A 12,180-nucleotide genomic window follows, 5' to 3' on the forward strand; every position below is an offset into this window, starting at 1 on the left:
GAACTGCAACTCATTTCTGTAAAATATAAGGATCGTCAAAGAACATGAGTAAAATATTCTGTAATGCAAATTACACCTTACCTCCTTAGCTGTGATTGATCCACCTTGTAAAGCTATACTGTTATAAGACTGTAATACATTGTACAACACTACAGTCACACCATCTGTAAAAAAAAATCTATTTCTTATACGTTCTTTTTTTTCTTACGATATATAAAATTAGAGGTACCACAAGCAAAGCTCACTATATGATACCCCTGCCCACTATAAAGCAGTAGCAAAGTTCCTGATTAGTAAATAAAACCCTAAAAATATTTCGCAGATCAGATAACAAAACATAATAGGTGGTGAAAAATGGCATTATATGGTGAAGATTCTGAAAAAGTTACAATAAATTCTAGTAAGGGGTTTAAAAGGAGTTGCAGACACAAAATGGGTACCCTAGATAAAGCATAATTCTATGATTTGCTAAGGGAAACACCAAAACATAATTCAGATCATAAGCAAAATAAGAATTGTACAAAAGCATTATATGGTGAAGATTTTGAGAAGGTTTTGGTAAATTCTAATAAGGGGTTTAGAAGGAGCTGTTAGATACCAAAGGAGTACCTACAGATAAAGCAATGATTAATTCCTGGATTTGCTAAGGAAAACCCCAAAAATATTTATTTTAAATAATGTCACATTTACACCTGTGCGTAGGAACTATTTTGTTTTAAATATGTACTACTTTCCAGTATGTTCTTTTTCGACCGGGACCGATTGGGTGGTGTTACATCTTACAAAGTCTATCTAAATTATTTTTGCAAAGAATTCAGCTTAAGCCGGTGCTTGGGGCCATCTTAAACTTGCAGTGAGGTGAGAGTTTTTTTGCTCCGTGTTGAAGTCTTACTGTGACTTTGAGATGAAGAACAGCAATAAAAGCAGTTCCTTTTGCTTTGTGTATGCTTTTTTGTTGTGCATTTACTGATTTTGTGTCATGGATGGATACCCCATATCTTTTGTTTTTTCTATTATATTAACAGAGTTTGTTTCTCTTGCCGTGAGGAGGCCATAGAAAGTTTCCCTGTGCTTGATATGTATGCTATTCTGTATTTTTAAAGTTATGGTGTATTTATTCATTAGATAACTTCTCTTATGTGTTCTCTCAATTTAAAGACAGTTTATTTACTAAAATTTTAATAAGACGAACACCACCTATTTTTGGCCCTCATTCCTATCCACGTTAAATTTTTCTCTTCAAAACATTTTATGGAAGTGGGATCAATATACTTGTATTTATACATCAGACCGTACTGCACTGGTTACCGGAATTTTTGATACACCAAACCAGGCACTTCATATCTGAGAAACAGGCTATATATGCCCTCAAATTTAGAATTCATTCATACATTTTTGTATTATTCAAAATTATCAGTAATTAAGTGTTCTACAAGGATCACCAGTCCTTCACCTTTCATCGGATACCTTAATTACTAAAATATATGCTACATCGTTTAAGATTTACACCTGTGCGTAGAAACTATTTTGTTTTAAATATGTACTACTTTCCAGTATGTTCTTTTTCGATCGGGCCCGATTGGGTGGTGTTACATCTTACAAAGTCTATCTAAATTATTTTTGCAAAGAATTCAGCTTAAGTCGGTGCTAGGGGCCGTCTTAAAATTGCAGTGAGGTGAGAGTTTTTTTTAGCTCCGTGTTGAAGTCTCACTGTGACTTTGAGATGAAAAACAGCAATAAAAGCACTGTGCCTTTGCTTTTTGTATGTTTTTTTGTTGTGCATTTACTGATTTTGTGTCATGGATGGATACCCTATATCTTTTGTTTTTCTATTACAATAGCATTATTAGATGAAGGTTTTGAGGAGTTTCATTAAATTCTGATCAGGGGTTTAGGAGGAGTTTAAAATTCCAAATGCAAGTTATCATTTTGGAGAAAGTTATTCTGTCACAAAGTCCACAATAAAAAAATCTTTCTGTGTCATTTGGTCTCTTGTTTAGAGTTGTTGTCTCATTGGCAATCATGCCACATCTTCTTATTTATATATAGAAAAAATTTCTGAGCTTACAGTTAAGGTGGCTCGGCCCTTTAACAGTGCGCATATTTTAACGCATGTTACTAACGACGAGCGCCTTGGAAACGGTCGCCTTGAGGGGTTTTCTCAAAAATAGTTTTGACGACATTGGAACGCGGGCATGTATGAAAGCACCCTTTCCCAATGTCAACAAACCATGCAAAACGTTCTACAAAAGCCACAAACAGGAAATACGTACGGTCAGGACTACAGAGTGGTTTATTCATTTTTCACATAAAAAGGACAGAATTATACATGATATATTAAAGCATAACATTAAAAAAAAGGAAATATAAATATTGACTTGTACGACGGTATCTGGTGCGTTCGCTCCAAAAACACATTCTCACCCTACACGTTCGCCCCTTGGATCCGTTCGCACCCTATTTTCATTCAAATACTGGTTGAATATATCAAAAGATGTCTTTTAGATGTATTAGGTAGTATATATATGAAAATATTTTGCCAATGACGCAATGTTTAACCGTAAACAAAGGATAGCGATGTAAACTGCATGTCACCTTTCGGCTTTCAAAAACAAGTAAAATCCATATAGTATGCTATAGTATAACGGCATCGGGGTTCATCTGCACGCTATAAATAATAAATAAATAAAAAATAATAAATAAGCTTTATTTAGAGTCGGCAAAGTGTACAAACAGAGTCAACATAAGCTCTAAAGAGCTTTTAACCATTTTATCCGTTTGGCGTTTTATAACATTTTGTTACTGTCATAAATCTCTTTTTTACTTGAAATATCTTCATTTCCAAGTATTGCTGGGATCTTATTCCGGAGTATGTGAAATATTTTCCCACTGCAAAATTTTGATAATATATATAGTTACGTATTTTTTATTTGCCAAAAATTTTTGAACATAACAATTCCGGAGTATGGGAAATATTTTAACACTGCAAAATTTTGATAATAGTTAAGTATTTTTTATTTTCAAATTTTTTTTGGACATTACAATTTTCAAACAAAGACTAAATACGTGACAGTCACACATAACATTTTTATTTAAAGATTTATATACTTTATCAAATAATGGGCACAAAAATATCCAACAAATTTTCTCTTATCATGATTCTATGAAATTTGGAACTCTAGTACTATAACATGAGACCTCGGAGCCAATGTTTTCTATTTATAATATTTTCCTTTTACTTATTTTGCTATTTGTTAATTTTCTATTTTCTGTTGTATCTATCAATATGCCAACAGAGTTCGCTTTAAAAAAAGAAAGAGGAAATATCAGCGTAAAAACTAAAATAATTGATTAAGAATGAGTTATTATAATAGACTAACGGAACTCGAGCAACACATTTTTTGATTTACGCAGAAAAAAAACCGGACATTTCAATAATTTGCAGTTTTCAACCTTTGATCATGTAGATGAACATTGGTCAATAGCAACCGGGACCTTACTAGTATTCCGGCCTTATATATCGGTATATGCTATTATCCCTCAATACCACATGCTTTGCGGCGCAAAATATTTGGCTTGACCAAGTCGGGATTTTGCCTAGGACACACATCCGCAGTCTACCGGGCAGTTCCAAACACTACCAGTTAAAGACATTATATATACACAAAATCTATACTACTTACTAGGTTCAGGAAAAGTTGGGATTGTAATTTTAAAACTCCGCCCAGTACACAGGGACGCTATAATAGTCGGTGATATTGGCAAACTTTAACTTCTGTCTTACTTTTTGACATGCGTTTTTTTTCAAAAGGGAAGCCAATAAGGAAAGTTCTTGATTTAAAAAAATTAAAGTGGAGTGTGTCATTGCGGCAAGAAATATGCATGACAACTTTTTTAATGATGTGTGAACACTGGTTATGTGTATTGCAAAATAAATAAATATCGTATACAAATAGAAAAAAAAAAAGAATGAATGAGGACCCCCCCCCCTCTTCCACACCTGCTAATATTGACTTTTAAATTTGAACTTTGGTGGATAGTTGTCTCATTGGCAATCATACCACATCTCCTTATTTTCATATCGTAGGGTATAGAAATATGACTTCCCTAATCTGACAGATAATCCCTTGCTATGGCAGGGTGTTCATACAGCTGGATGTATAAATACCTCCGGGGGGGGGGGGGGGGGGTAGGAGGGGGCACTTCAATACTTAATTGATAAGGGGTGCCGCTGGGGCCCACCTTTTTCAAAAAGTTATATTTCAAAAATGTATACCTTTTCATATATTGCGTAGGTAAAAATGTAACCTTTTCCCTATAATGCTTGGGTTTCATGTAGTGTAATGTAAGACTAGAATACTAAAGTGTCAAAAGAGAAAATTTGGTTGATAAAATCACACCCGGGAACACCAAGAAAGATGACAGACGAAGAAGTTATGGAAACTTTATTGACCTTATCATATATTTTTGATAGTTTTCCCGACCTTTTCACAGATTTTCAAGCTTGAAGAGGTGACCTATTCCAGCGGCACGTCCCATCACCTTGAATATAGGAAGTGCCCCCTACCCCACCCTCACCTGAGATAAATACGCAGCCTCGTATGGTAAAAAGGAGGAATTTTGTCCATACCAAGCATGCATTGTCCATTCATTTTCTAGCGACAGTCCATATAATTTTTGTGTTAACAAGAGTGCACAAGCTGAAATGTCTCACCTGCTTTACTAATCATCATTCATGATTGGTTTTATGTTGATATTCCTAAAGATAAAGTTTCACTACAAGTATCAGAAAATTGATCAGATTAACCAATCCAAGCCAGCCTTACACAGTGGCGGAGCCAGAATTTTTCATGAAAGGGGGGAGGGTGACTGCCTAAGAGAGGCTTGCTCCAGTCATGCTTCAGTGATTCCCTATATAATCAACCAATGGGCCCTCCCCCTAAATCCGCCTCTGTTACAATCACCCCATCAACCAAATATTTTAAACATGTATATAGTATGCCAGTAACAGACAAAACCATGAACATAAGGTTAAGTTCAGATAGACCCTGCAAGACAGGCCTATTTGTTTTTCATTCATTATTTTGTACATAAATATGCCATTAGTTTTCTCATTTGAATTGTTTTAAATTGTACATTTGTCATTTGGAGGCCTTTTATACCCAACTATGCAGTATAGGTTTTACTCATTGTCGAAGGTCGTATGGTGACATTTAGTTAGTTTATTTCTGTGTCATTTGGTCTCTTGTGGAGTGTCTCATTTACAATCATATCACATCTTTTTACTTAATATTTCAATATATACATTTAATAATCATACCATACACCAAATATAATAACCCATTGATTACACAATGTAGCATGTTAAAAGAGGACTTACCATTGACCAACGAACCATGCAAATGTGGTCAATGACAATTGCCAGACAGACATGTACTCCTTACATTTGTGAATCATTGCATACATATAGTTTATCTACTACATGTACTTTTAGTATTAGAAAAAACAGACAAAAACACAAAAACATGACATTGTCAAATGACCTTAGTATTGCTAACAGTATCTGATAAACAACCCTAATCAGGTAACTTTAACCTTGATCACTGATCCATGAAATGTGCTTGAGATCTTTGTAGCAATCTGTATTAATTTGAGTGCATATCTAAATTTACAAAACAAAATTAATCTGGATTATTGTGATACTGTTAATTTAGAAATTATTGTGAGGTTATTATTAATGCAAATAATGCGACAGGGTGAATATCGCAATAATAAGAACTTGCATTCTGATAACTGAATTATAGATCTTTATGCAGATTTTTTTTGTAATCGCAATAATTAAACTCGCAATTTAGTCCATTCGTCAAAAATCGCAATAATTTCTGAATTTACAGTAGGTAAAAATGTTGTCAGTTAATAGTGAGACACAAGTTTTCCCAGACAATATATAATTCTTTTGGTTGTTTTGTTTGGTTGCTGTCTCATTGAACAAAACTGTATTTTATTTCTCCTTTTATCCAGAAAATATAACTTTTGAAATAGAAACTGAATAGCATATGGATGGAAAACAAATGCCAAATGATGTAAAATAATTCAAGTGGCCATTTAGGTCAGGGGTTGGTGAGGTAAAAGATGAGACAAAGGCATGTGCATTTACCACAACTGCCACTTGGAATTATGATTTCCAAAATTTCCAAATCTCATAGCTACCTTCTGTATTAAAGACAACTGCATATATTGCAGTTGGCATATCATGAATTGTGTTTGCAGCAAAATTCACTACAGACAGCAAAAAAAGCTCTATTAAAATTCATTTTTTGAAACATTTTTGATTTTTATTCCTAAAATGTCTATGAGATCAAATTTATAAAACATTTATTAGCATTGTAAATTTCAATATACTAGTAATTGTTGACATGTATACATCATGTACATGTACAATCATTAGCTGATCAGCTCTATATTTTCATTATTTTTATATCAATATTCTTCATCAGTGTTTTTTATAAGACTCAATAATCTGTATTCGTCATTGGGACAGGTAGGTAAAGTAGGTCCTTTTGATCTTGGATTTTTTTTTATGGATTTTGACAGCACTAAAGCATATAGTTCCAAATTATAGTTGATCTTGGCTTCTTAAATGGATTCTGACAACACTTTGCATATAGACACCAAGTGTAGATGATCTTGGGTTCTCTCATATGGATTCTGACAGTACTTTGATTATACATGTAGTTCCAAGTATTGTTGATCTTGGCTTCTAATGTTGTTCTTAAGTTTCTGCACTTTACATATAGTTCCCAATTGCAAGACAAGATGATACTGGCTTCTCGTGTAAATTCTGTCAGTTCTTTGCCAATAGTTTCCAAGTAAAGTTGAACATTCCAGGATCTTTCACAACAAATCACTCCTTCCTCTTACATGTACTTGAAGCCTGAAATTAAATGTCAGGGTAAATCTGTCAGAAAATCAACCATGATTGACATTTAAAAGCATAATGTAGTTCATATTTTAAATAAATGGGGAATGTGTCCATGGGACACAGATGATGCCCCCACTTGCATATAAAGTTATAAAGGAGCATAACTAAAGAACGGTAAGAGTGACACTACCCAAAGTTTTACTTGATCTGAATTTTGTTGTAATAAGTAATGTGTATAAGTTTCATAACATTTGGATGAGGCAAACTAAAGTTAGAGAACAGAAACAAAAAATTCAGCAATTTTTCCATTTGTAAAGGGGCATAACTCTAGAACAGTAAAAAAGACACCACCAAAAAAAATTCAAACTTGATCTGTGTTTGTTGGTAATAAGCATTGTGTATAAGTTTCATAACATTTGGTTGAGGCAAACTGAAGTTAGAGAACGGACACCAATTTTGGGACATATGTACAGACAGACAAGGGTAAAACTTAATGCCCACTCCACTACAGCGTAAAAAAATGAAGAATTTGTGGCAACAATAATGAGCAAACAAAATAAAATTACATGCACAGCAAGTGTAAATAGTGATTTTGTTTTTATATATATGTTGAATACAGACTTTTCAGGGCATGCTGTTTCGATGCCAGGGACAAGTTATTTCTATGCCTAAAAATTCTAAAATGCAGCTGAGCTACATTTGTACTCCTCCTCAACCAAATTATGCTGAGGTGTCTTGTAACCTGTTTGGAATATGGGATATACAAATTTTGTGTTTAAAAATACTAAGCACAAAACAATAAAGAATTTTTCAACTCAAATGTATGTGTTATTTGGTAAACAAGATAAGCCCTACGTGTATGTTTAAACCTGATACTTGACATTATGAAATTTTTTATACAAAAGAGAGACAGGGGGGAGGGTGTTTAATTGTAAACAAATTGTGATCAAGACGAATCCATCAATAAAATGTATTGCCTCGTACTGTAGTGGTTATAATTTACAAATCAGGCCATTTATATATTCTCAAGAAAACAAACGAAACAATCGAACCCCTTGAGCGGGTAGTCCTATAATATATGCCTTCGCATTATATATTCACTATTTAACGTTTTCATGCTGATATTTTAATTATTTTTTTTTGGAGGCACATTGACAATAAAAAAAAAAAAAAAGAAAAATAGCAAAATCAGTAAAAAGAAAACAGAAATAGAAAATAATGCCCCCGAGTTCACTTGAACTTCTACTTGAGCGGGTGGACAGGGATAAGGGAACATGGGAATGAGGGATCATGTGCAGGTCCGTTACCGTTAATTAGCCTGGTCTGAGTGAAAATAAAAGTAACCAATTTGGTAGAAGTAAATCTTATGAAGATTATAAATAGAAAAAAAACCTTAGATCTCGTGTGAGTCACTTTATTTTTAAAAAATAAAAATAAACTTAATATATCTTTATTTTAATTTATTGTTATAGAACTATACTAACAAAAGCCTGATTTAGATAAAAGGAAGGGTACAAACAGACTCAGGGTGGGATGAACGTGAATTGGAGTGAACATGATTTTGGGTGAAAGGACAAGAATTCGAAAAGAGGGGGGGGATGAATAATCTGGGGAATATATTAAGCAATTTTTTTGTCTGGGAGCAAGGGGGATGGAAGTAGAAGTTAGGGGAGAAAATTTTAGAGTAAAAGGGAAGAGAAATGGCAGTTGGGGATAGGGAGTGGTAATCATGAACCCCTGTCCGAGGGAAGTTATGGGGTACCCCATTTTACAGGTTGGGACCAAACCCTCTATATGGTTTTCAGGGGTGGATCCAGCCATTTATAAAAGGAGGGGGGGGGTTCCTAACCCAGGATAAAGGGGGGGGGGGGGGTTCCAACTATATGTCCCCATTCAAATGCATTGATCGTCAAAAAAAAGGGGGGGTTCCAACCACTGGTGTTTAAACCTGTATAGAGGAATAATCCTTCTATAGAGGGGAATTTTTGTTTAGACTGGATTTAAAGCAAAATAGGGCAGAATGGCATTTTCTACTTATTATGGCAGTAACCTGCTACATTTGATGCACCAATTGATGTACTTAATTTCATTTCACATGCCCAGTTTACTGCTAAACTGACTGAATATACAATCTATTGTACACCATAATTGAAAGCAGTGATGATCAGGTAAATTCCACTCAGTTATGCCTCACTGAACAGAATTTCTATTGTTAGATTTAACATAAAATTTAAAGGTCAACTGCATGTCCCTTTTGTTGTTGATCAGGTGTTCAGATAGGTATACAGTAGATTGCAAGTTCTGTCACTTTAGCAGAAAACTGGGCATCCCAGGCCATTTTTTGGTAAAGAAATACAGAATACAGTAAAGTGCAATAATTGATGCATATATAGTGCTATAGATTATAGCAAATATAACTAGAAAATGCCATTCTGCCCTTTTTTGCTTTAAATCCAGTTTAAACAAAAATACCCCTCTTTTATCCCTCTATAGGATTATTCCTCTATACAGGTATAAACACCATGTAGAGGGTTTGTTCCCAACCTGTTTTACTAGTCATTATAGACGCTAACGATAAATATTTAACTTCATTTGACCCTAAGGGAGCTACCATTTGATTTTTATGGGGGGGGGGGGGGGGGGGGGGGGGGGGGGGGGCTAGGATGAAATTTGAAAAAATAGGCAGGACAGGAGTTTGGAGTAAAAAAAAAAGGCAGGATGAGCAACACAGGTAAAAAAAAAAATTCAGGATGACAATTTGTGTAAAAAAATTCAGGATAAACTAGTAAAAAAAAAGGCAGGACCGAATAGAGTAAAAAAATAAAAAGGCAGGACAGAGATTACAAATAAAAAAAAAGCAGGTCAACATTTTTCATCCTAGCCCCCCATAGAAATCAAATGGTAGCTCCCTAACGTGGCTACTAAATTAGATTTTACGAATGACGATATAAAATCAAGACTCATTTGAGGCTACCGACCGTGCAAGGGCTGTATAGCCAGTCAAGGTCGTTAAAAACTTCCATTTGTTGCTAACGATAGCGCAGATCATGAGATGCTGAAAATGACCATCCCCTCCTCTTTGACACGGATATTTTTTCAAAACAGGCTATACATGTTCACAACTTGCCATTTAACAGGTTAAGGGTCAAGTAAACACACAAAAAAGATACCAGCCATAACGATTATACATAGAACAGAAATTTAGCCCATGCAAGGTTTCAGCCGCAGTGATTTTCTACAGTATTGAGTATTTTGAGATAACCCCCCACTTTGTATTTTTCGTGATACTGATAACATTTGGCTGTCTAATATATTAAAATCTATGTTTTCTTATGTAATGACTCTACCTTCATCGTTGTCTATTCGCCACTATGTCTGTTATTCATGCACATGGTCGTATTTGTCAGTGCAGTATGCTGCTCAGCAATGGCGACCCTGAAATTTCTGTTGTCCGATTATGGCGCCAGATTAGAGGGAAGCAACTCGCGCTAGACAAAATTACCGTATTTCACCAAAATAATCAAAATTTCGCTTTTTTATAACAAACAGTAAAATGTTCATCACATTTATATTCAGATTTCGTTAATTGATATAATTACAAACATTATTTATGTAAAGACATTAATAAAAAAATCACAATAAAGTAATTAATGGAGTGCATTGAAATCAGACCTCATGGGGTAGAGGGGTTAAACAAAAGCTCGTAACTTTTTTAAAAGCCTGGTGACCCCCATTTTATTTTACCTTAAAATGCTCGAAAAGTTCATAGCTTTGACATATCCGTTTTAAAAAAAAAACTACCGGGGAAATTTTACGAAAAATCGATTTAACCAATATTTTTAGCCTTAAACTGAAATTTAAAAATGCCAAATTTAGACATAAATCTGAAAATAAAAGGATTTTTAAGTCTAAAACAACCAAGAAGAACGTTTACATTTCAAATTTAATTGTTTTTTCACATAATAATCATACTGACATGGTTCTAAAAGTCTTTGAATTTGATGTAGTCGTTATTGTTGAAAGGGTGTAAAAGTTTGGAAATAGGGTCAAAATCGCACATTTCGCTTCCATTTGAGGGGAAAACGAGCCTGGTGACCCCCTTTTTTCTTTGCATTTTTGGATTCAGCATAAAAAAATCTACAAAATATGTGAAAATAAAAAAATTCTACCGGGGGTCCTTATTGGGGTGAGCCACCTTAAGTTATTTATCTATACAAACCATTTAACAAGGATTCACCAAAGACAAGGAAGTATAAAACTCTATTTACACCAACTTCATTAAATACAGCTAACACCTGAAATAAATAAGTTAATCAATTGTTGGAGAAAATGTTGCTGATCTCAATTATTCCGGGCAAACCAAAAACTTTAAACAGGAATAACTCTGTTTCATGATGTCATGATTACAAGTTCCTACACAGGGGAAATAGTTCTGAAAGTGTTGATGAAATTGTTTTTATCTGAACATAATTTCTAGTGCATTTTATTGGTATTACCATGGAAGTAATATTTAAAAGGAATAACAACGACTAATTAGCATGTATTAACAGCCTGCAGAGCTCTGTACTAAAGTCATATGATTTTATCCAATTATAGTCTCAGCGGCAAGACCCCTTTGGTTACTATCTGTGATACCGCAGTTGTAAAATGGCATCTGGAATTTCTTATCAGTCACGTGATTTTATCGAGTCCGGTAATTATAAAGCACCTGTGTGAAATCCGAGGTTTATTAATAAGACGGTGGCGCTGTATCATATAAAACCTCTACCTTCAAAAAGAAGTCGTATGATGTAAAAAAACTTGAAAAACGGACGAGAATTGTTCAACCTGCAACAGTTTAGCATGGAAAATTGTATTTAATTTAGCATATTTTTGCTTTTTACCGTTTGTTTTAAACTGTTCCAAAAGTATTTTCCGGTTAAAAGCGATCCCGAGTAAAACAGTTAAATACTGATGAATCAATCAGGTTTCACATGATGTTTAACAAAATAATGTAGACAAATCTAGACATAGATTTTTTTACTGTTGAAATGTGCAAAGTTTATCGAGAAGTATTCTAAATTTATGTATATGTCATAAATGTCATTGATTACATTATTGAAACTGGACAGCTAAAATAGGGATAATATGTTCGTAAACATATATTTTTTTAAGAAGTGTTTATTGTGGAATACTTGTATTAATATAACAAGGTACAGCAAAAATTAAAACAAACCGACAAAATGAGCTTGACGCTATCTGTCTTACGGCAAATTCAT

General features: G+C 34.1%; 1 protein-coding gene and 1 long non-coding RNA gene across 4 annotated transcripts in view; both read right to left on the reverse strand.

Moving 5' to 3' along the window:
* Positions 1 to 12,180, reverse strand: part of LOC127737880 (Na(+)/H(+) exchanger beta-like) — a 103,085-nt gene that overhangs the window by 38,910 nt on the left and 51,995 nt on the right. For all 3 annotated transcript variants that reach the window (XM_052248831.1, XM_052248829.1, XM_052248828.1), the window contains exons 10-11: positions 11,142 to 11,217; positions 82 to 164 (exon numbers count right to left, since the gene is read on the reverse strand). In XM_052248831.1, coding sequence (XP_052104791.1) covers positions 82 to 164; positions 11,142 to 11,217 — 159 coding nt within the window. The remainder of the gene's footprint in view (positions 1 to 81; positions 165 to 11,141; positions 11,218 to 12,180) is intronic.
* On the reverse strand, positions 6,310 to 10,428 carry LOC127737888 (uncharacterized). The gene is made up of 2 exons (XR_007999843.1): positions 10,270 to 10,428; positions 6,310 to 6,934 (listed from the first exon to the last, which is right to left on the reverse strand). It is a non-coding gene; the product is annotated as an uncharacterized LOC127737888 (long non-coding RNA).

The sequence above is a fragment of the Mytilus californianus genome, unplaced genomic scaffold, assembly GCF_021869535.1.
Source record: "Mytilus californianus isolate M0D057914Y unplaced genomic scaffold, xbMytCali1.0.p SCAF_4, whole genome shotgun sequence".
NCBI classification, from domain to species: domain Eukaryota; kingdom Metazoa; phylum Mollusca; class Bivalvia; order Mytilida; family Mytilidae; genus Mytilus; species Mytilus californianus.